The sequence below is a fragment of the Otolemur garnettii genome, unplaced genomic scaffold (genome assembly GCF_000181295.1).
Source record: "Otolemur garnettii isolate 467f Iridium unplaced genomic scaffold, OtoGar3 scaffold00003, whole genome shotgun sequence".
In the NCBI taxonomy this organism is placed as follows: Eukaryota; Metazoa; Chordata; class Mammalia; order Primates; family Galagidae; genus Otolemur; species Otolemur garnettii.
In genome coordinates, this window is record NW_003852398.1 from 638121 (window position 1) to 662252 (window position 24132).

Here is a 24132-nt window from a genome sequence, read left to right on the forward strand (position 1 = left end):
CCTGTGGTCCCAGCTACTTGGGAGGCTGAGGCAGGAGACTCGCTTGAGCCCAGTAGTTGGAGTTTGCTGTGAGCTGTGATGCCACAGCATTCTACCCAGGGGGACAGCTTGAGGCTCTGTCTCAAAAAAAAAAAAAAAATTCCAGCTAAATGAGAAGACGGGTCTTGTGAGTAGGACCCTGGCACTGCCCCCTCGGTCTTTCTTACTAGGGGAACAGATCCTAGCCCCTGGCTCAAACTCCCTTGGTGGTTGCAGTCTCCACCCGTGCCCCTCTTCCCTGTACCAGCTTAGGCCCTAGTCTGGCTCCTTGGTACCCAGGAATCTCACATGAGCTTCTTCTAGGCAGGACAGGGGCAGATCAAGGTTTAAGGGACCCCATCTTAAAAATAATTACAATTTTGTTCAGAAGTATTTATTTATAACAGGAAAGAAAGGGACTTAAGCTTCATCAAGTTAAACTACCTATACTAGAACCATGGTTGAGGTCTAGATCACTGTCTACTCCTCTCAGGGGTGGAAGCTCATCCATCCACCTCCATGTCAGCCTGGCCCTGAGTCAGGCAAGGCACAGATACCCCTGGCCACAGCTGAGATAAGAAGCCATGTAGGACTCCCCTCAACAGCCCCCTGTGCAAATGATGGTTCTCCCTCAAAACCTTTAGCCCCACACCAGGGACCCAGCCATAGATGGTTAAGGGGCAGGATCGAGAGTGGGCTTCAAAAGCAATAAGTCTGAGGAGAAGCACCCCTTAGAAGTTTTTAATCAGAAGGTCCACATAGAAGCCCTTCCACCCCATCTTTGAATTCCACCACTCAGTGTCAGTGGCCTTGAACCCCCTCCCCTACAATGGAAGAGCCTGACCCTCAAGCCCCCTTCCAGAGCAGGCATAGAGCAGGTGCTAGTGCTCCCACCTGGGGTTGAGTGCTTCTTTTCCCCATGACTCATCTACTCTCCAGTGAAACAAGGAGCCCCAAGAGTCCCCTCCACCCTGCTTTTGTTATATGGCTCCAGGAAAAACTAGGCCCTCAGGCTGCTGCCAGTGCTGCTACCAACACACTCTTAAGCCTGTTTCCCAACTCAGGTTAAAAAGTGTTCATATTCTTGTTCATTTGAGGACAAGAGTCAGGCTTTCTAACCTCCCCCCACCCCCAAAGTCTTGCTTCTTCACTCCCCTCCACAACAAGAAACTTGGGTGATGGCTGTCCCACTGAATAGGAGGGGTGCCAAGTCTCCCCTCACACCACAAACTTGTTCTTGGCTAGGGAGTTGCTCTTGGTGGCTGTGTCTGTATGAGCCTGGTACCCAATGATGGTCTTTGTGGAGAGGCCCAGGCGCTCTTTGTATATACGCCTGGATGGGGTACACAGAGGAGAAGAGGCACATTAGTCAGGGGAGGATGTCCACCAAACTCCTACCTCATTCCAGCCACAGCCACTTCTGTTTTGTGTGTCTTAGTCATATTTCAGGTTTCCACATGGCTAACACAAAAGGAGAGTTCCTCTAGAAATATTTTGAAATCCATAGGGAAAGAGGGGCCAACTGCTTTGGCTCATGCCTATAACTCTTACACTTTGGGAGACCGAGGCAAGAAGATTGCTTGAGCTCAGGAGTTTGAGAGCAGCCTGAGCTAGAATGAGATCTCTATCTCTACTAAAAAGAGAAATTAGCTGGGTGTGCCAGTGGGCACCTATAGTCCCAGCTACTTGGGAGGCTGAGGCAGGAGGATTACTAAGCCCAGGAATTTGAGGTTGATGTGAGCTAGGCTGATGCCATGGCACTCTAGCCTGAGTGACAGAGTAAGACTGTCTTAAAAAAAGAGAAAGAAAGAAAGAAAGAAAGAAAGAAAGAAAGAAAGAAAGAAAGAAAGAAAGAAAGAAAAGGGGTAGGTAGAGGGTATGCAGAGTTCCAGAGGTCTCCCTTACAGGCCAAGCTACCTCCCACTCACTTACCCCCAACAACAACCCCAGCCCCCACCTGTACCAGAGAGCCCCCTCACCCAATGTGCAGCACGCTGGACTGGTTTTCTGCTTCCCTTGTCCACACAGCAATCTTGTCCCCCTTGGTACGGATGTTGATGACGGCCCCACACACCTCCTTGCTGTGTTCTCCAAAGCTCTCCCCGATCAGACATAGCAGCTGGGCCCAAGGGGGAGGTGAGGGATGGTGATACCTGGGGCACAGGGACTGCCTCCCCCCCAACCTTGAGACCACTGCCACCATGAGACCTGCTTCAGTCCCTTCCCCTCCTCCACTCACTGTCTCCAGCCACAGCCGATCCAGCTCACTATGGCGCTGCTGCTTGGCAAGGCTGATCAGCCAGCGACCACCCCGCTTATTCCTGCTGTCTTCCCACATGGGCTCGATGCCATCCTGCAAGACAGATGCCACTCTTTGTTCAAAGGAAAGTGAGATTCAGCCACCTGACCACCCAGCACACCACACAGATACTCTTCTGAGCTCCCACAGGGCCCTGAGCCTCTATATCAGCTACCTTTTATAGCCTTGTGTTTGTGTCTTTTACTGACCCGAGCTCCTTGAGACAAAGGTTTAAGTAGAAATGGTTTAAGGAAGACTTTCGGGCAGATTCCAATGTGCTCAAGCATAGACATCCCGGGTTTGGCTGCATGGTCCCCAAACATTGTGAGGTAGAAGTCACCTGGGAAATCTTTAACCATTAAGGTCAGTACCCATAGAAATGGGGCTAGACATGGAGTGTCCTAGCATAGGGGCCAGGCTAGAAACCTGAGCTCCCTCCTTAGCCTCCTCCTGCTTCCCCTTCCCCACTCAAATGACCTTTGAGGTGCAGCTCAGGCCTGACTTGCTCTGTACAGGCTTCTGTACAGTCTTTCCTCTGATCAAAAATCACATCTGGGCTCAGAGAGGCTGTCTGTTGCACCCCACCCCCTCTTGTGAGGGATTAATGCAGCAGACGCCAGGAAGGATCAGTCCCCTGTCCCTGTGGGGGAGGGAAAGGGAAGAGCAGAGCTTACCTTGAACAGGGCATAGTCACAGCCAGAAGAGAGCTTGCTGGCCAACTGGATGTGACTGTACATCCTGGAGAAAGCCCCCCCACCCATGTTGAAAGTCAAGGCTTTTCAGGGCCTGGTTCCAGTTGGCTTCAGCCCTCCCAACTCCTCACCAGACCCCAGCCTCCCACCCACCTTCGGGTCTCCAGGCCGAAGAAGAGTTGGGGTCCAACTCCTCATCTGTGAGAGACCAGAATTGGCCTAAGCCCAGGTGCCAGCTCTGCATACACTGGCCTGCTACCTTGATCATCCCTGCTTCCTCAAGCCCTCAGGTCCCATCCTCCCTTCTCCCTGGATCCTTCACAGTGAAGCCTGCGCCCTTGGGGAGGGTTTATGACCTCCTGGGGTGCCCCTCCAGCTATAGCCCCAGGCCTTCTCATGCTCCCTTAGGGTCTGTGCATTACTTTTCAGGTCTCCCTCCTTTGAGCACCAGAGACATCCTTACCTCACTTTGTGGCTGAGACAGGTTGAGTGTGGGGAAGAAGCTTATCTAGTTCACAAAGCTATAGAGTGGCAGAGTTGAGGGTCAACTTTCTGCTTTCCCCCTTCCCAGGCTGTCTCCCTAAGCCTTAAGAAAGCCATGTCCCAACCCTAATGCCCTCTGGGCAGCACTCACTCAGCCCCAGCCTTCACCAGTGCTGAACAGCTCCAGGGAAGGTGGGCAAGTCTGTGTAGGAAGCAACGCTCCCCCCCCCCCAAGGAGTTAAGATGGTGGAAGAAGCTAAAGCTTGGGTGCAGACACTCACGCCCAGAAGTCCTCCACGGTGTCAAACTTGGTGACCAGATGCAGATTGTCCTGCCAGGCCCGGCTGCGGTCATTCTTGAAGAACCACAGGGCCCACCTGGTGGGGGGTGGAGGAGGCAGCCAGGAAGAAGCAGAGAGCCTTCCATGGCCACCCCTAGCAGCAGCACCTGGGCTGACAGGCAGATTCCTTCCTTTTCTTTGAGACAGAGCCTCAAGCCATTGCCCTGGGTAAAGTGCCGTGGCATCACAGCTCACAGCAACCTCCAACTCCTGGGCTTAAGTGATTCTCTTGCCTCAGATTCTCAAGTAGCTGGGACTACAGGCACCTGCCACAACGCCCAGCTGTTTTTTCTTTCTTTTTTTTTTTTTGGTTGTAGTTATCATTATTTGGCAGGCCTGGGCTGGATTCGAACCCACCAGTTCTGGTGTATGTGGCTGACGCCTTAGCCACTTGAGCTACAGGTGCCAAGCCTGATTTCCTCCCTTTCAAGGACAAATTGGGAGATGGGATTTGGGACACAGATTCCTCCCGAGTGACTAAAGTCAGTTATCCAGAAGGGCCAGGGCAGGAATGGGGTTCGTTAACTCAGACGGTTTAGGGCTGGAAGGGCCAATAGGACCCAAGGGTAAGGCCAATTGTGGCCTCTCACAGGTGAGAAGTTGGGGCCTAGGAGAGGAAGGGGTCATCCAAGACCACAACACCAGCCAGCATGGGGGCTGGCCTGAAAGCAGAGATCCATGTTTGGCCTGTGGACTAAAACCCAGCCTACCTGTTCTGCAGGGGGTGCAGCTTGGGCTTGACCTCTGTGGGGCCCTCAGCCTGGGCCTTACCCCCAAGGCCCAGTCTGGGAGAGCTCAGAGTCTCTTTTCCCTCAGGCGCCCCCACTGTTGCTTCCTCTTCTTCCTTTTTCTTTTCCTTTACCTCTTTCTCCTCCTTGTCCCACTTTCGGATTCCACCCCCAGCTTCACTCACCTGATCAAAGAAAGGAGTTGGGGTTGGCTGTGAGCCCTAGTCTTGGCTCTGGCTGTCCCCGAGTAGACTTACAGAGCTGGCAGTAGCCATGCTGGGCTCAAACTCCACACAGGACTTGGCACTGAGGGGCCCCTAGGTGCCAGCTTTTAACCCACCAATGCCCTCCCTACGCTTAGGGCAGGTGATGGGGAGGAGCCAGTGTGGGAAGTTGCTCAGAGGTGGAGAGGCTAATTGGGCTCCTGCCATCAGCAAGCCTTTAATGAGCACCTTCTATATGTAGGCCCAGGGCTGGGGACACAGCTGTGGCCAGGCAGACCCAGCACCGCACAGTGGGGGCTCAGAAAGTAAGGCATCCCACTGAGGGGAGTTCCTGAATTAAAGGACTCCCCTAAAGATAATAGAAGGCAGGTATCTATCTGATCTGTAGAAGAATCTGAGATTTAAAAAGTGTTAATCATTTGCTACATTTAGACAAAGGGAGTTTTGTATTAAAATCCACAATTTTGGCTTCTCTTAAGAACCTGGGACAGTCTGGCACCACTGGGCCCACTGCTTCCCAGCTGCCCAGTCTGCTGTGTCAGAAGCTGCCCTTTAGAAGGCACACATGGCCCCATATAGCTGCCGTGTTACCTCTGGTCCATCTGAGTTTTCTCTGCCTGGTATTGATAGAAAGGGGCAGTGCCACAGTCACACAACCTAGGTGTAAGTCCTAGCCTACCCTGACCACAGCCAACTTATGATCCTCTCAGTTTCCCCATCTGTAAAATGGGAATGTTAATCATCTGTAACTCAGAACCTTATTGTATTAATAGATATAAAACATGTAAAGTCCATAGAACAAAGCCTGGCTGGGTACTCAATAGAAGTCAGCTGAAGGCTCCCCAGCGTAAGGAAGGATAAGGAAGGGGAAGGAAGAGGGGAAGCCCTGGCTCTGGACACCCTTTCCTAGCCTTCTGATCATCCCCTTCTCTGCAGGTGCTGAACTCTTCCAAAGTTCTTTAAAGTTTTGCATCTGCCCCTTGACCACTTTAAGGGTTCCAGACCTGTAAAAGGGCTGCTCTTTCCTCCTACCTGGGGTTACCCATGACCATTTGGAGGCTAGCAGTCAAATTTGTGCAACCCACACCCTCAAGCTCCTGGGATGTGTCAGGCACAGGCCTAGGCACTGGGATATAATGATGAACAAAACATGAGTGGCCCCTGTGTATGGGGATCAGACATTCATCAGATAATCTCACAAAGCTCTATGTCATCATAAACACAAACTTGTGAATTAGGGATGGGAGAAGATAACAAAGCCCATGACCTGAACTGGGGGCTTTAGAGCAGCAGTTCTTAAGTGCATGGATCAGAATCACCTGCAGGACTTGGGCCTGAGGATATTTGGAGTCTATTAAGTTCCCAGGTGATGCTGGTCAAGGACTCCATTATCAGAATGACTGGGTTAGAAACAGTTTACTGAAGAGGTGATATTTGGCCTGAGACCTAAAGCATGAGTGAGAAATAACTGGGTAGGTAGAGGAGGGCATTTTAGGAAGTGGGGCCAGTATGTGCAAAGGCCCTGGGGCAAAGGGAACATATAGGACTGGAGGAAGAGAAGATGGGGAAGTGTGACTGAAACCCAAAGGGAAAAGGGATAAGTCTCAGTCCTAGAGGCAGTGGATAGCACTGAACACTACAAGTGGGCATACCCTGGCTCAGGAGATAATTAGATATGTTTTTCAGCAAGTTCTCTGCACTGCCATGTAGGAAATAACCATGTGGCTGCAAGTGTGTGTGGAAGGACATCAATTAGGATGCTAATGTAGTTGTCCAGATGACAGATGGGTGACAGAGAAGATAACAGATTTAAGAGAAATTTAGAAGGAAAACTCCATGGTATTTGGTGGTAGAGAGGCCCCGGAGAGGTGATACAGTGTCCCAGTTATCTGTTGCTATGTAGCAAACCACCTCTTAGTGGCTTAAAACAATAATACTCATTTATTAGGCTCACAAATCTGCAATTTAGGCAGTGTTCAAGAGTGACAGCCCATCTCTGCTCCAAAGCAAGATCAACTGAGGTGACTGGAGTCCCCTGGTCACTCACACGTGAGGCAAGATACTGGCCTCAGCTAGGAGATTGGCCAGGACAACTGTGTCTGCATGGCCTCTTCACATGGCTGCCTGGCTTCCCCATAGCATGATAGAACAGGGAGTCTGCTGGCAGGGTCTCTCCTAGTTATCCCAATCCCAGTCACGAGGGGCTGCCCCAGGCTGGAAGATATAGAAGGTAATAGGAAGGGGTGTAATAACTGAGAGGGTCATTCCACCCCAGGCTCTGGGCTGAGCCTGTAAGGCAGCTAAGGCCATGCCAGTACTGGGGGCAGTCCTTCCTCCCTTTTTCTCCATTAAATCTAGATTTGAAATCTCTCTGAAAGCCTGGTCATCCTCTCAATGCTCTCTCTGTCCAAAATTCTTTGATGCTCCTCCCATTGAGAAGTAGGATTATGACCTCTGTTGTGAATTTGGACCCTGTGGCCCTAGTAGAATGCAGGGGGTCTGACACCGAGCCAGGTTTCAGACCTAGGCCTTGTGAAAGAGGCAGCTGCTGCTTCTCATGTTCTCCTTGCCTCCACTCTGCTCCCTACAGAATGTTCTCCACACCTCAGAGGGATGGTCTTATATGTATCTCATCACTTACTGCCCCTGTTTAACACGCTGCAGGACACCCAGGATGTGATCCAAAGTCCAGGTTCTGAGCTTGCAAGTTCCTGTGTGATCCAGCTCCACAGGATCCTAAGATCTCCAAGAGGCAGCTCCAGTCCTGTGTCAGGACCTCTGGTGTGCAGTTTCTTCTGCAGCTCTACATGACTGGCATCTTGTTCTTCAGGGCTTGGCTTCAATGTCACCGTCTCAGAGGCTACTCCTATCCACACTATCTGAAGAATACCACTTTTCTTCATACCCTCTCTAACTCATGACACTATTTTATTTCCTTCTTAGTGCTATTCATTCCTTGATTCAGTCAGCTATTCCACAAATGCTGACCCACCAGTCACTTTGTGCCAGGCACTGTTTCAGACTCTGGGAAGCACAGTTGTGAACAGGATCGACAGTTCTTCCTCTTTGCTTCATCTTCAGAAGGATCTAAGACTAAGCCCTGGGATCTCCTCTCTGTTCTATTAACACTTGCTATTTCATGCCCTCATTCAGTCACGGGTGGTAAGTGTCAGCAATACAGTGATGTCTGGCCCTAATGTGAAAACCAGAAGTGCACATCCAACTGCCCACTCAATAGCTCTATCTGCATATCCCATGCACATCTCAGAGATATCACACTCAAAGCCGAATTTCTGACACCTCACCTCTAGCCCCAGGCTTACTCTTCCCAGTCTTCATCCTTCTAATTGCTCAGTGGAAAATTTTGGAATGGTCCTGACCTCCTGTCTTTCTAACCCATCAGCACGCGCTATCTCTGGTTCTATTTTCAAAATACATCCAGGACCCAACTACTTCTCTTCATCTCCATTGCCATGACTCTAGCCTAGTCACCTTGCCTGAACTGGTCCCCAGGTGTCACCCTTGTCCAAGAACAGTCTGCTCCCTACAGAGCAGCTGGTAAAATGAAAGTTGGATCTTGTTGCTACTCTGCTCAACGGTAAGAGGGTCTACAACGCCCCATTGTCCCTCTGACCCTCCTTCCTCTCTCCCCAAGCCCCCGCTACAGCCATAGGGGCCTTCAGTCACGTAGGTCTTCCAGTGTCAGGCCCACTCCTGCCTCAGTACAGCCCACCAGGTGTCCCTGGCTTCGTCACCTCAGAAGAGGTCTCTTTGTGTCATATTATACTGTCTACCCTCAGCCCCACCCCAGCAATTCCTGTCACTCCCCACTGGCATTTCTCACCTCCTGACACATCGTTTATGTTACTAATCTATTTTACTTATTGTCTGCCTTCCTCTACTAGAACATGAGGTCCCCAAGGCCTCTTTTGTTCCCAGCTGTGTCCCCAGTGACTACAACAGCACCTGGCTCCTAGTAACTTCTCAAAAGTTAGAGTGCATAGGGAGAACTGGCCATGATATTTAGCAAGGTGAGTATTACTGGTGATTTTGACAAGAGCAGCACAATCTGAAGCATATGGTTACTAGTTCACTTGTTAATTGTCCCATCCCACTAGAATGTTCCAGAAGAAAACAGACTTCATTGGTCTTATTTCCTGGCGAATCTCCTGTCTGGCACCCCAGTAAGCACTCAGGAAAATCTAAAAAGAACAAATGCCGAGGACTTCCCCCTTCTGGGTGTCACTAATAAAATGGGAATGGAACTACCTGCTTTGAAGGATTGTTTTGAGGAGTTAATGATACCATGGACAGAGTACCTGGCATATAGAAGGTATTCAGTAAATATCAAATATCACCCATCTTTCCATGTCCCTCCCTGTTCTCAGCCTCTCACCCTCCTGCTACTAAGGGAGCTGCCTGTCCCAAGGCCTCTGGATAGCAGGAATGTTGCTAAATGCTTAATGACACTGCCAGGTCCCTCATACAGAAAAAGACACATCTGGATTTTCCCTAGGATCCACATAAAAAATTGTCTGCTCCAGGAACTCCAACTGGGTTTTTCTCCAAAACTCTTCCCCTGAAACTGCCACCCTCCCCTCCCCTGAAGTTTCCATAGTCATTCTCCTCTGTAAATTCTTAGGAGGAGAGGGAAGAGTAGAACAGAATGATCCATGTGATTGAGGTGGGAGACAGTACAGGAACAATGAGAAGTCCTAAGACTCACTCACAGCTTTAGGGCCTGCCCATGAGACATACTAGAGCCTGAGGCTTCCTGTCTCACGCCCTAAAGGGTGGGGGCAAATAACATGGGGAAAGAATTCAGCATGCAAGAAAATGAAGGCCCAGGATCCATGCCCCCTCCCTCTGTGGATAACACATATGGGGAGAGACGAAGAAAATGTAGAGGGCATTTACCCTCTTCAGTTGGTTAACAACTGGTGAATCTAGGTGAAGGTTATTCATGTGTTCATTGTACCATTCTTTCAATTTTTAGTTTGAAATTTTTTTAAATAATAAAATTAGAGGAAAAAATAAATAGTAATAGAACAGAGATGCTAGTGGCTCACTCAGCAACCTTTCTTACACTTTTATTCTGGGAAGTCATATACCCAGCTAAATAACCAGACTTTTCTACCTTCTCTGAAGCTAGGGATAACCATGAAGAGAGAAACGCAAGCTATTGTCTTCTGGGGAAATTCCTTAAGAAAGAGACAGACAACTGGCATTTTACCCTGTTTCCCTCTCTCCTCCTGAGGTCTGTCTGCATAGACATGATGACTGCAGCTGTAGCAGCCATCTTGGACTATGAGGTGAATTTGAAGATGAACTTCCTATGCTAAGAATGGTGCATCAGAAAGGTAGGAGTCAGGGTTCCTGATGGCTGTGAGGTCATCTCACCAACTGTAGACAGCTTATCTTTATCACTGGACTTTTTTGAATGAAAGAATAAATGCCTGCTTTGCCTAACCTGTGCTAGCAGCCAAATGAACTTGACTCAGAATTTAACCTATTTTTTATTACCTCAGCACTTTGGACTTTTCCACCTGCCAGATCCTCTGGTGGGAATGCTCACCACCACTTGTAAGGTCTTTCTCCTCTTTTAAAACCTGACTTAAATGATACTTTCTCCTGGAAGCTTTCCCTTGATGCCTTTTTCCTCTTTGAGCTCGTGATGTTAAGGCCCAACAGAGCACTTACTGCCAACTGAGGACTCTTCACCACTCATCTCCTCTGGTCTAACAGTTATCCCTGTGGCTTCTAGGTCTGTGAGCTACCACTCTCTCTAGCTTCTCCCCCTCTCTGTCTGCCTTCTCAGTTCTTCCCCACCCCTCTGCCTCCTGCCACCCCTCGAAATTCTGTCCTGGGTCCTCTCTTTTTTTCACTCTCCACGTACTCCTGGATAATTGCACCCATCCCTACGACTCTATCCCCCTCTCTCTGCTAATGACATAAAACCCAGTAGTACTGATCTGCTTCGGCCTGGCTCATGAGAATGATTGTTAAAGTTTTAAGAATTTTGCAAACCAGTTGTTAAGGCCACTATTAAAAATTAAATCTGGCTGGGCACAGTGGCTCATGCCTGTAATCACAATATTTTGGGAGGCTAAGGTGGTAGGACCATGTGAGACTAGGAGTAGGAGGCCAGCCTGGGAAACATGGTGATACTCCGTCTCTACAAAAAATTATATGAAAATTAGCCAGGTGTAATGGCACATTCCTGTGGTCTCAACTACTCAGGAGGCTGAGGTGAGAGGATCACTTGAGCCTTGGAATTGGAGTTGCAGAGAGCTTTAATTGTGCCACGGCTCTCCAGCCTGAGAGACAGGATGAAACTCTGCCTTGAAAGAAGAAAACAAAATAAACAAACAAACAAACCCAAAGATGATAAATACTGAAAATGTATAACTTCCTAATTATTTTACCACTAATAAATCCCTTAGGTTTATTTTTATCTATATTATCTGTATTGTGAAAATACTATAGAATTGAACCAATTCTTTGTTCAGTGATATCACACTGATAGGTTGAAATTGACCATGGTGGGAGTATTTATACTACAGCTATTGACAAACTCTACAAATCTAGGTGTTCTGTCCCAACCCCAACCCCTCTCAGACCTCAACCTTGGAGAGCCATTGGTGCTATTTGTTAAGAATACCATGAATACCATGGTATTTCCAAGAATACCATGACTCGAATCTGCCTGAAACTAGTCTGGAGCACTCTCCTGGGCTCTGGGCTCAGATAAAGTACTGTCTGCAGGGCACCTCCTCACATGTCTATTATGCTCCAAACAAGCTCACTGTCATCCCCCTAAACTGCTCCACCCCCTCGATGCCTATTTCATTTTCCAGCATCATTAATCACACTATTATCCAAGTCAGAAATCTGGGAATTTTCCTAGACTCATGGCTTTCCCTCTTGCCCAACACGTAATAAGTCACCTCCTCAGTGACACCAAAATCTCTCCCTGGCTCAGGCTTTCTTATCCCTCTTGTGGACTCTGCCCCAGCTGCTTACTGATCTTTCCACCCCAGCCTTTTCCTTTTCCAACTCACTTTCTCTTTGCCCAGAAAAATGCAAATCTCATTAGGTTGCTCTTGTGCTTCTTTTAGTGACATATACAGACACCCTTCCTCTTGTTTTCTTTCTCCCTTCCTCCTCTCTACTCTCTCTGGTTGGTCCTTCATGCTTTCTCTTCATCACATACTCTGACATTCAGAGGCTCTTAATCTCAAGCCACAGAATCACTTCTGGCTGATTTAAGCAGTTGGTGAGTTTATTAACAAATACTAGGGAGCTCAAAGACTCTCCAGGATGGCCGGAGAATCCACCTTGGAGATCACAGCCTGTAATGATGCCCCAAATTCCATTGGAAAATTGCCAAATTGCCTTCCAAAAAGTCTGCCAATTTGCAGTCCTACCAGAGGCTTGTGAACATTTTTTCCTCCAGGCCCTGTAAAGTCTGGCTGCAGGCTGCCCCCTCATCTCATTACCTGTCACTTACACACCCTGAAGACCCACGGAGATTTCCTTGACACTATGGCTGAGCATGGACAGTGCAGCTTGTCCTGTTGGTCCTGGGTACTTCTAGAATGAGTGCTACTGTTGCCACCACCAACATCACCTCTTGATACCACATAAGATTCCCCACTTCCCTGCTGCTTCCTGGCACTAGCTTCAGGTTCCTAGTGTGGGGCTGGTGAGTGTGAGGCTGCACCTGTCAGTCACATGGTGACTGCAAGGAAGACTGGGGAAGCAAGTATTTGTCATTGTCAGCTCTTAGATGGGAAGATGGGCCTCCTAAGGTGGGGGTCTTCCAAGCATACAATAGTGGCAATTCCAATGCAAAGAGGCCGAAAATTAATCCCCATGTTAGTTTTTTAAAACCCGAACAAAATAATCAAACAGCATGTAGAGGGAAGGTAATAGAATGTAAAACTTCCCTCCCTGAGCCCTCTCAGTCCCATTTCTCAGGGGCAGCTACAGTTAACAGTTTTTTCGAAGTCCTTGCCAGATGTATTCTTTGTATATCCATCTATCTATAAGTAATTGTGTACACATTTGTATACAAGGAGTTTGTATGTAATGTATAGTGTGTAATAAGTATGTATATATTAATATATAATATATTCCCATACATAGAAAATTATAATTTTCCTTACTTCTCCCACTTCACACCATATCTTGACATGCTCCCGTGTCAGCCCACATGGGTTCATCCTTTCTAACCACAGCATAGCATTTCACTGGGTAGAAATCCCACAATTAACTAGCTAGTCCTCTGCAGATAGTCATTTAGATTATTTTCACTTTTTTACTATAATAAACCATGCTACAGTGAACATCCTGCACAAATGTGTAGAGATCTCTTGTGTGTATAGAGATCCATGGATCAATTCCTGGAAGGGGAGCTGTTGGCTCAAAAGGAGCATGCGTTTATGCTTTTGATAACATTGCCAAGTTGCCTTCCGAAAAGTCTGCCAATTTACAGTCCTACCAGAGGCTTGTGAACATTGTTTCCTCCAGGCCCTGTAAAGTCTGGCTGAAGGCTCCCCCCTCATCTCATTACCTGTCACTTACACACCCTGCATTTCTAGCCACAGTGTGATTGCTCATGGTATACCCACAGCCTAAACTCCTCCTTCCCCCTAGTCAGCCTGATGGAAACAAAAGGCCCCAGCTCAGATGTCATCTCCTCTTCATGGCCTTTCCAGACTCCTTTAAGCTGCCATTGTCCCTGTCCTCTGGGATCCTGCGGTTTCTCAGGCATAGTACTATCATGGCACCAACTAAGGGCCTACTGTATACTTGGCACTCTATGATCATTTTGACAATCTCCACTACAACAATATAAAACGGTTAGGGCACTGGTCACATACCCCGGGGCTGGAGGAGTTGGGCTGGAGGGTTAGAATTCCCTGGGTCCTGCCAAACAACAACGACAACAACAACAACAACAACAACAAAAATAGCCAGGCATTGTGGCAAGCGCCTGTAGTCCCAGCTACTTGGGAGGCTGAGGCAAGAGAATCACTTAAGCCCAAGAGTTTGAGGTTGCTGGGAGTTGTGACACCATAGCAATCTACCGAGGGTGACATATCGAGACTGTCTCAAAAAAGAAAAAGAAAAAGAAAAAGAAAAAGAAAAAAGTGGTCACCTCCTCTTCCTCCTCCCTTCACCTGGCTCTGCCTTTTATTGTTCCTGAGCACAGTCCTGCCTCAGGGCTTTTGCACTTGTAGTTCCCTCTCTGCAGGATCTTGCTCTCTCTCCATCTTGGCTTTGGTACCTCTCTGGGGTCTCTGCTCCATTCAGCTCCTCACAGAGCCACACACACACACACACACACACACACACACACACCCTCTCCTGGCAAGCTCTCCCAGAGCAGGGACCTTGTTTGTCCTTTCCCCTGCTTGAACTGGGGGACCTGTACCATCTGTCTAAGTGTTCAAAAAACTTCTTGAGTTCGCCATCCTTGTTTTACAGAAGAGGAAACTGGCATTCAGGAAAGAAAAGCTGAGTAGCCCAAGTCCCACAGTTAATAAAGCAAAGCTGAGATCTGAGCCCATCTCAACCCTAAAGCCAGGCACATTATTTCATCCCTACTCTTAGGACGCCACATTGTCCCTCTTCCCCCATCTCCCTACAAACTACACAAGTCTCAAGCCCCGGAATCCCCAGCGGCACGACCGGAGCTCGCCCTGGGAGACTGGTCGGCTGCGCGCTGCCACCCTCCCCGCCCCCTGTCAGTCAGGCAGAGGGGCGGTGCGGCCACCAGAGGGGGCGCTGAGCTCAGAGCTGCCGCAGCGCCGGAGCCGGAACAGAGAGCGCAAGCTAGCAGGGCGCGAGGAACTAGCTGTGGCTGGGCGACGCACCCTAGACCTGGCACTGCTGAGACCCTGCTCAGGGCCCGCAACTGAGCGCCCGGCCACGGCCCGATTCCCTATCGGCTTCGAGTCCATCCCGGCACGGCCTAGCCGAGCACCCGCGTCCATCTGCCGCAGCCACCGCTCCATCCCCTGCCCGGGCCCCACATCCAGGTGAGGTGGGGAAGTGGAATTGGCTGGGGATGGAGAGGGGACTGGGGTAGAGGGAGGAAGGGAATGGAAGATGGAGAGGGGCCTAGGGTGAGAGGGGGCGCCGGTGGGTGCGCGTCAGTGTGCACCCCGGAGTATGTGTGTCAGCAGCTGTCTGGGTGGCTGTGTGGACGTGAGCCCGCGCCCGCGTCCGTGTGTGTTGGAGTGTTCATGCGCGTCTGAGCATTTGCGTGTCCTGTATGTGCACGTGAGCATGTTCGTGGTTTATGTTTGTGTGCATGACCGTGTGACTCTGTCATGTTTGTATAGGAAGCCCTGAGTCTTCACGCTGAGCCAGTGCGCCGGTTTCGCTGGGCTGCAGGTTGCAGGGCCCCGGATAACCGAGGCGGTGGCCCCTCCCGCGTCCCCAGTTTTCAAGGACGCTAGGACTCTCTGCGGCCCAGAAGCCTTGCACTGGGGGAGTGGGGGCGAGGCGGGAGGGGAGTCTGGGCCCAGAAAGGCAATGCAGTCTCAGGGAGAGCGGGGAGGGGGCTGCCATGTCCCTCCGGAGGGGTTGGGCTGAGGGTGCGGGGCCAACGCACCGGTGCCCGTTTGTTCACCCTCTTCAGGCCGCCAGGATGGACGTGTTTATGAAGGGCCTGTCCATGGCCAAGGAGGGCGTTGTGGCTGCCGCGGAGAAAACCAAGCAGGGGGTCACTGAGGCAGCAGAGAAGACCAAGGAGGGCGTCCTCTACGTTGGTGGGCGAGGCGGGGATGGGGGGTGGGGAAGGGGCTTGGTTGAGGGGCTCAGGTGTTCTCCAAGGGTGTGAGGCTGGGTTCTTCTGGGGAGCAGGGGGCCTGGGCTGGAGAATATGAGTCAGCAGATGGGGCTGGGTCAGCAGGGGTCACTGGAGACATAGCCCGCAGATGGAAGCCTTTAGTCCTGTGATGCAAAAAGGGGACAGAGTAGGGGTTGGTGACAGTGGAGTTCAGCTGAAATGCCAGGGCCCAATGCAGGGATCAAAGTAGAGAGCTTCCTTTTTCTTGGTATCACTATTAATAACTACCTGGAACCCTTATTCTGGGCTAGGTACTGTATAAAGTGCTGTAACATCCATTACCTCATTTAATTCTCCCAGCCCATTCTACACATCAGGGAAACTGGGGTTCCCAGAGGTCTAAACACCTTGCCCAAGGTCACACATATGGCAGAATCTGAAGCTCAAGTTTGAACCCAGCTTTATAGATTCTGAAGCCCCAACCCCTCCCCTCATGACTCCTCCCTCATAGGCCCTTCCTTCAGGCCTCCAGTACCTGGGGTCCCTCTATTGCCATCTCTCCTCCAGATCCACCCTTCTTGAAGTTGCCAGCCAATGTCAGGACAAAGGCCAAGTGGTTAAAAATCTCACCCCAAACGTGAAAGAACTGAGCCTGTAGGGTCATGCATTTAAGAAAAATAAGGCTGGAAACTGACATTTATTAAACCCATACATGGTGAATCAGAGCTTGCTTATGTTAAGTAGATGTAATTATTCCCAATGCAGGCTGAATCACGCCTAGGGCCATGGCAGTCTTGGATTATGGTAACTTGAAAAATATTTGGTGGCCACTTAATGGTATGCCAGGCATTATGTGGATGTTGGGGAAGTAACCGTGAACAGGAAGCAAAGGTGCCTACTCTCCTGATGGTGATTCAGAGCATTTCAGTAGTAGGATTTGACATTCAGTGGCTTCGGGTAGGGACCACATTTTGGGTTGGGGGAAAAGAGGAGCTACCCAAGGAGGTGGCAAGGAACCAAGTAGGGGGCTAGGGGGATGAAGAAAAGGCAAGTGCCGTGGCCCTGAGGTGGGTTGGAGAGTGGAGGGCAGGAAGCAGCTGCAGGAGATGAGATCAGAGAGGTGGGCAGGAGCCGGTTCACCAGGGACCCTCGTAGGCCTGGTCAGGGCAAAGCATAATTTTCACTACCATGAGAGACCATAAACAAGGGACTGTCACGATCTGATTTCAGTTTAGAAAAGTCCCTTGGGCCTCTGGGGACAGAATGATTTGCAGGGAGGCCTGCTGGGAGGCAGCATAGTCCCCAGATGAGGGTGACTTCAGTGAAGGCAGAGGCGACAGAGGCTGGGAGAAGGACTGAGCCCAAATCTGCCTGACTCCAGCTCTGGACTCCCCCTTGCCTCCTTCCCAAAGGCTTTTAGTCAGGTTAGTCCCTAGTACTCTATCTTTGCTATGGACTCCGCCCCTCTAAGACGTGCTCCTTCCCCTTAGGCTGGCAACCCTTTCCTGCCTTCTCCCCTGCTGAGGAGCCCCCATGGCCTCTAGTCCCTACATGTTAAAGCCTCAGCTCCTCACAGCATGCCATTCACTGCCCTTCATGATCCTGCCTGAGTCTATCTACATTTCTCACCATACACATAGCTATGGGCGTCCAGAGGCCCTGAGAGGACACCTCTCTGTGCCTTCTCTGCATAGGCCTCTGAGCCTGGGATCCCCTCTCCAGTCTCCTCACTAATATCCACCTGTTCTCTATTTCCCGAGGCCTAGAGAGTCCCCTCCCCATCCATACAACCCCTGGAGGCTGGAAATCCTCTCCCCACAATTTGAGGTCCAGGAACTAAGTCTTTTCTGTTGTTTCCTTCCCCAAACAGTGAGCAAGTGGTCCAGGGCCTGGCACAGATCATGTGCAAATAAGAGGTTTGGGGGGAATAAAGAGGGCATGCAGCCCCCCACCAAGAACCCTGTCTTCCCACGCCACCCTCAGCCTACCCAGACACCCATTTTGGGCTCTATCAGCAGTTGTCTGAGACTCCCTACTCCTTGAAGGCACTCCCCAGATCAGGCCCTCTGGCCTTTCCAACAGCCCCCCACTTTGTTGTGACCAAGTTGCTACCCTCCTGGGAAGGACCAACCATTGCTATGGCTACCAGTCCCAATTGGCACGTCACTTTTAGTCCCACCCAAGACACCCCTCACTTTGGTCAGAAGGAGGGTTCTACACATGTTAGAGTCTGTAGAGGAGATTGGGGGGGCTAGAGAGATGTGGGCAGTCATACAGTGAAGGTGACAGGGAAACTTTCTGTTTTTTGAGACAAAGTCCAACTTTGTCACCCTTGGTAGAGTGCTGTGGCATCGTAACTCACAGCAACCTCAAACTCTTGGGCTCAAGTGATCCTCTTGTCTCAGCTTCCCAAGAAGCTGGGACTATAGTGCCTACCACAACACCTGGCTATTTTTAGAGATGGGGTCTCACTCTTGCTCAGGCTGGTCTTGAACTCCTGAGCTCAGGCAATCTACCTGCCTCAGCCTTCCATAGTGCTAAGATTATAGGTGTGAACCACTGTGCCTGCCTAGCCTGGGAACTTTCAAAGTATAGAGCTTTGTTGCCTCACAGCACTGACCCCATTCCCACCCTCTCCCATCCTGGATTGAGTACTCCTAGAGTGGCTGGTAGCTGAAATTTTTGACTCATAATGATCTGAACTTGAATGCCAGTTCAGTTGCTTCCTAGCTGTGGGCCCCTTCTTGAGCTTTTGTTTTGTGTCTATGAACCAGGAAAATGTCAGCAGCTGCCTCTCAGGACTAGAGAGAGATGAAATGAAACAGGGAGAGTAAAGTGCTTTGTTTGGCGCTGGTACACAGCCAACATCCACTAGAGGGGTGTGAGTATTCTATCAGGCAGGAAAGAACCAGAAGTCTTGAGGACATGAACATGGGGGGCTCAGTGTGGTGATGAGAAGAGTGAGTTAGCATGAGGGCAGGGGTTATGAGATGTGGGGATCCAAGGAGGCATTATGGGTCTGGGATGCCCCCTGCCACCAGGGTCCCTCTGCCCACTCTGTCACCAATGTGCTGTGCTGGAATTTCTGTTCCCTCAGGTCAGAGCCCTTAAATGCGCTCCTTTTTCTTCCTGCAGGAAGCAAGACCCGAGAAGGGGTGGTACAAGGTGTGGCTTCAGGTACCAGCCCAGCCCTAGGGTAGCCCCATTCTCTTACCCCAGCCTGTGATCTGGCTGGGAACCAGAGGGCAGGGGCAGCGGACTCCCAATGCTCCTGTGGGGGATGTGCCATTGGGAGGGCGGGCCCCAGGATACTGCACAGGGGGCATCTGTGCCTCCTTCACCCTGGTTCCCAAACCCCTTCCCCAACCCCTCCCTGCACCAGTGGCTGAGAAAACCAAGGAGCAGGCCTCACATCTGGGAGGAGCTGTGTTCTCTGGGGCTGGCAACATTGCTGCGGCCACAGGCCTGGTGAAGAAGGAGGAATTCCCCACCACTATGAAGGTGAGTGATCTTCCCATCACACACACACACACACACACACACACACACACACACACCAGGCACACAAAGAAACCTGCTACCATCTGCCCCAACCCCAGCCTGGGTCACATGCTGCCTTGCCTCATGTTCTGCTGGGCTGTGCTAGATTCAGCTCAGAATGAGTTTGAATGAAGGTATGTATGAGAGTGATACTCCCTGTGACAGGGACCCAGACCTGGCCTTCTTCATTAATCCTGCTTGCCAGTGTGACCCAGACTATTTCTGGCTGTGTCTGCATGTGTCCCTGATTGTTCATTCATTTCTTTTCATTCAACAAATATCCATGTCAGAGAGGAATTATTCTAAAGGTCGCTGCAGTGAATAGGTTCCTATGTTCATGTAGCTGACATCGTAGTGGGAGAAGATAGACAGTAAAAAGAAAGCTGATGAGCAAGACGATTTCAGACAGGGATGATGGCTATAGGAAAGAGACAGCAAGGGTGATGGGATACAGAGTCAAGAGGTGAGAGGGCTACTTTAGCTGCAGGGGCCATTTGATCTGACACCCAAGATATGAGAGAGAGACAGGCATGAGATATAATGTATGGAAAGTATGTTTCAGGCAGTAGGAAAGGCAAGTACAAAGACCCTGAGGCAGGTGTGGGCAGGAGCAAGCCATGAGGGGTGGGGTGGCTTGTATATCACATGTTTGTGCAGCTATGTTTCCCTATGGGAGTGGTGCTGTCTACTTGTATGTGCTTGGAGACAGAGGTCCCCATTAGGAGCCCCCTGTAGGGTAAGACCTGTGAGCTCTGTGAGCTCTGGAGCCTCCAGAGTGTGGTTCAAATCCCAACTCTACTACTTGCTGGCTGCATGACCCTGGGCAGTCCTATCATATCTTTGAGTCTAATTAGTTGCTTATAAAACGGAAGATGAACATTATAGGATTCTTGTGCAGATTGGAGATAATATAGATTAGAGGTTCTCAAAACTTGAGGGTGCATCAGAATCATCAGGAGGCCAGATTAAAATATAGATTGTGAGTCCTGTTCCTAGAATTTCTGATTCATACCTCTGTGGCAGGACCCAAGAATTTGCATTTCTAACAAGTACCTAAGAGATGTCAATGCTGTAGTTCTGGGGAACTTACTTTGAGAACCTCTGATATAAAGAGCCTGGCTTGTGTACAGTGACTTGCCCAGTAAGATAGCCATGTAGGGAATCATGTGACCATGGGTGTGTGTGGAGCATGCCATCATGACAGTGTGCTCTGTGAACCTATAATATATATATATGTGTGTACAAGTGTTCCTCTCCTGTGTGCTCCATGCCTGTCCACCAACACATGCAGACTCTGCTTGCATAGGAATGGGGGCTCATATTCCAACATTTGGTTTAGGTGATCAGTGTGCATTCAACATGAGTGTATCCATCAGGTTGTGGGAGACCCCTTACCACCCTCTACTCCAGACATTTTGCACAGTTGTCAGAAGTCTAGGTCTTGACTTAGAAGTTCTAGTTCAAGTCTGGCCTCTGCATTTTACCACTAGTATGATTCCCATTTTTTACAATCATATTACCAGTAATTGTTCCCATTGATCTCTTGTGTGAGTAGGCACTGTCCTAGACATTTTACATGGACATTTTACATTTCACTGACTCTTCACAATGTCTCTGTGAGCCAGGCACAATAACTAGCCCATTTTATAGATGAAGAAAGTGAGGCTGAAAGAAGTGAAGTGACATGCTCAAGATCCCAGGTCCTGCCTGCCTTATAAGGTGGTTGGGAGGATAAGCTCAGGTCTATGTCCTGGGAGTCATTTTGTGCTTACACAGGGGCAGGCCTTGTGCTGGAAAGTGGCGTAGAGAGAGAGATAGGTCCAGCCTGACATGTTGGCCTTGAGGCTGTCTGTGATGGGCCTTTGCTCAGAATAATTTCTCTCTAGCTGCCTTCCTCCTACCAGTACTTGTTGACATCTCAAGGCTGCTCTCTCAAGGGAGCTCAAGATCATAGAGTTATAATCCAAACAACAGCCCTTTGAGGCCCTGGGATATGGGGGAGCCCATGTAAGTCCACGGTCAGCATTTCTGAGAGTCTCTCCCTTCCAGCTTATTTTCCATCCATCATCGTGGAATCCTTACCATACTCCCACAAAGCAGAGGGCTATCCTTGTTTCCCATCAGAGGCTGCTGAGATTAGAGGTGAAATGACTTGCCAGCTAGCTAGTGAGTACCAAGGCTGGAATTTTTTTTAAGTGAACTTTTTACTGAAGTACAATATACAAGCAGAAAACCTACAGCTCCAGGACATTTTCACAAAGAGAACTCACCTATATGATCAGCAGCCAGTTCACAATAGAAATCCTACCCCTAGGGCCAGGACTAGGGTGAGACAAAGGAGGTGTCTGGGGACTCACTTGTGGGGGTCTCATTTGCATGGTTTCCAGAGTAAGTTCCTCCTTAACATTTGCCTCCTCCAAGGTGAGCTGCTTCCCGACTTCTGTCACTACTAATTAGTTGAGTATTTTTCAACTTCATGTAAATGTTATCATAAAGTACATGCTTCTTCTGTACCTAGCTTTGTTCTTTCAGCAGTAAGTTGTATTCTTGTATGTATTGTCATTCTTCGTTCTTGGGTAGTACTGTGTGATTACCCCACAGTGTTGGACATTTGTGTTGTTTCTAAACAATGTGCTCAGGCTGGGATTTTGCTGGCCTTTTTAACACTAAGTTTCTTCCCTGGGGCGAAGCTAGGAGACTTGGGAACAAATTTAACTTTTCCCTACCTCCTGGGCCTTGTCAGACCTATCTGTACAATGGGGGAAATAAGCCAGGTCAGGAGCTTCAAATTCACATGCCTACTGAGCCCACCTAGACAGGTACATGAAGGAGCTGAAGCTGCCTGGATGGGGTTGAGGCAACCAGAGTGCAGATGTGGTCAGTGCCAGCCCTCCAGGAGCCCAAGCTTGTGCCAGCCCACACCAGGCTTTGTATAGCCATGCAGGTACCCCAGGCTACCTTATGTGCAGGCAGCTCAGTCCCGTGTTTATGCACATACATGTGTTTGCCTGCAATGGCTGGCCATGTGTCTGGCAGCTCTCCCCCTCCCCCATACATGCCCACTGGTCTGTGCCTGTCTGGGCAGCAGATGTAAGGGGGAGGGGAGAGTCTTAGCTCACACATCCAAGCAACACCATGAGCTGTTGCTTCCAGCTTATCTTAAAATAGCAACAGCTGAAGAAACCAGGCCACACAGGGCCCTGGGGGAGGGATGGGTGGTAGGTGGCAGGGGAATGGCTCAGTATCCTGCCCAGCCCTCTCCCTGAGCCTCCATCTCCCTCCAGCCCAGGGGAGCCCCCAGAGCCATCTCTAGGGTCACAATGCCTAGCACAGAGTGTGACACAAAGGAGTGAGGGATAAATAGGTGGCTGAAAGTGCTATCTGTTCCCCTCCAACCCATCAGTCCAAATGGTGGAATTGCAGAAGGCTGCCAGGTACAAGGAGTGGGGAGATGGAAGGTATGGAGAGCCCAGCTCCCTTCCACACCCTCAACTGATGGGGGAGGGGCTTCATCCTTCACACCTCCATCCCACTTCCAAGGCACTCCAAATAAAACTAATTAAAAATTCTTGCACTGCCAGCCTACCCTACCCTTCCCCACTCTTCTAATCAGCCAAAAGCTTACAAGCATGGGAATTTGGGGGGCATCCTGGTTGCCCTCACCAGTCCTGCCTTTCTCTGCCCACAGCCAGAGGAAGTGGCCCAGGAAGCTGCTGAGGAGCCACTGATTGAGCCCCTGATGGAGCCAGAAGGGGAAAGTTATGAGGAAACACCCCAGGTGAGGAGGCAGTAGGGCTGGGTGAGGCTTTGGGCATCTGGGAAGGTTGCTGCTGTCCCTGGCTGGCATGGGAGGCCTCTGGCATCATAACGTTAGGCCAGGGACCTTCAGTCTCCCTATTTTAAACCAAGCCCTAGGAGGTGGGAGCAGAGAGGGGATGACAGATGGGGCCTAGTGCTGGGCCCCAGACACGGGTGCCCAGTAAGACCTAAATTGACCCCAACTTCCGGGTACTTCTGCTGCCCAAGGGGAGAGGCATGAGCTGCACTATTCTTTCTTGAGGGGGAGGGCTCTTGGGCCCAGAACTTGGCCACATGGTCTCCAACACACCTCCCTTTTGCTCTTCTCTACTCCACCCCATCCCTCTGATGCAGGAGGAATATCAGGAGTATGAGCCAGAGGCATAAGGGCCCAGGACGGCCCCCCACCAGCAGCACAACTACCCCCCTGTCCCTGCCCCATCCCCCAGAGCCAGGGCTGTCCTTCTATCCCTTTCCCCCAAACACGAGATCTTCCTTCTGCTCTGAGGCGACCCCTCGGAGCCTGTGTTAGTGTTTGTTCATCTGTCTGTCTCACCCGCCCGCGTCCAACCCTGGGGCGTGAATAGGACTAGGGCTGCAGCCGCGGCTTGCCCCATCCAGTCCAGTGTCTGCGCGGATGTAGCATGTTCTATGTGTTTTTAAAAGAAGATCGAAAAGCAAAGGCTCCTCCCCCACTACGACAGAAAGCTCTCCCAGGGGTCCTCCGGCTGCCCCGGAGCACAGCACCCACCCCACTCCACATTGACACCAAGAGCCTCTTTTTTTTGTTTGTTTTAACCAAAACCAGGAGCCAGGCTGTGCCATACCCCCTTCCCTCAGCCAGCCCGGTCGGAGCGCGGGCGTCGTGTGTTGTGATTGTGGCATGAAGAGTCCCCCACACCCCAGTGTGAGCGTGTCCCGGGCGGGAGGGCTCGGCCGCCCCCCGCGTGTCCATGAATAAAGCCAATCTGTCTGTAGCCAGAGCCGCACGGGCTGGGCTGGGCGCCAGTGGCGGCGGCACTCGGAGGCGGCTGGTCTTGCAGGTCCGAGTCCACCTTACATTCAGACCAGGTACAAGACTCGGGCCTCCACTTCTCCATCTCCTACCATCCCCCTGGATGACAGACGACTGGGAGGGTTCCCCCAGGGTTGGGACAAGCAGTTGACTGGGAGGCGGGAAGGTGGCCTCGGGCGCCACCTGCTGGGCCG

General features: G+C 50.4%; 2 protein-coding genes across 2 annotated transcripts; one reads left to right on the forward strand and one right to left on the reverse strand.

Moving 5' to 3' along the window:
- Positions 1–1193: 1193 nt before the first annotated feature.
- Positions 1194–4835, reverse strand: EIF4E1B (eukaryotic translation initiation factor 4E family member 1B). Its single transcript, XM_003782232.2, has 7 exons — positions 4818–4835; positions 4543–4745; positions 3774–3869; positions 2992–3055; positions 2258–2371; positions 1998–2137; positions 1194–1351 (listed from the first exon to the last, which is right to left on the reverse strand). Exons 1-7 carry the CDS (start codon positions 4833–4835, stop codon positions 1237–1239), a joined length of 750 nt encoding a protein of 249 aa, XP_003782280.1. The 3' UTR covers positions 1194–1236.
- A 9729-nt stretch (positions 4836–14564) lies between these two features.
- Positions 14565–23532, forward strand: SNCB (synuclein beta). The gene is made up of 6 exons (XM_003781907.2): positions 14565–14830; positions 15436–15565; positions 18721–18762; positions 18968–19086; positions 22814–22903; positions 23278–23532. The coding sequence occupies exons 2-6, from the start codon at positions 15445–15447 to the stop codon at positions 23308–23310; spliced, it is 405 nt and encodes a 134-aa protein (XP_003781955.1). The 5' UTR covers positions 14565–14830; positions 15436–15444; the 3' UTR covers positions 23311–23532.
- The last annotated feature ends 600 nt before the right edge of the window (positions 23533–24132 follow it).

What these genes read in the sequence shown, in the direction of transcription:
- EIF4E1B (XM_003782232.2), bottom strand. An exon ending in CTGCACCCCCTGCAGAACAG is followed by an intron (nt 3,870 to 4,542) that starts GTAGGCTGGGTT and finishes ACCCCCCACCAG; the next exon opens with GTGGGCCCTGTGGTTCTTCA. An exon ending in TCCAGCGTGCTGCACATTGG is followed by an intron (nt 1,352 to 1,997) that starts GTGAGGGGGCTC and finishes TACCCCATCCAG; the next exon opens with GCGTATATACAAAGAGCGCC.
- SNCB (XM_003781907.2), top strand. Translation starts at nt 15,445, where the DNA reads ATGGACGTGTTTATGAAGGGCCTGTCCATGGCCAAGGAGGGCGTTGTG. An exon ending in GGAGGGCGTCCTCTACGTTG is followed by an intron (nt 15,566 to 18,720) that starts GTGGGCGAGGCG and finishes TTCTTCCTGCAG; the next exon opens with GAAGCAAGACCCGAGAAGGG. An exon ending in AATTCCCCACCACTATGAAG is followed by an intron (nt 19,087 to 22,813) that starts GTGAGTGATCTT and finishes CTCTGCCCACAG; the next exon opens with CCAGAGGAAGTGGCCCAGGA.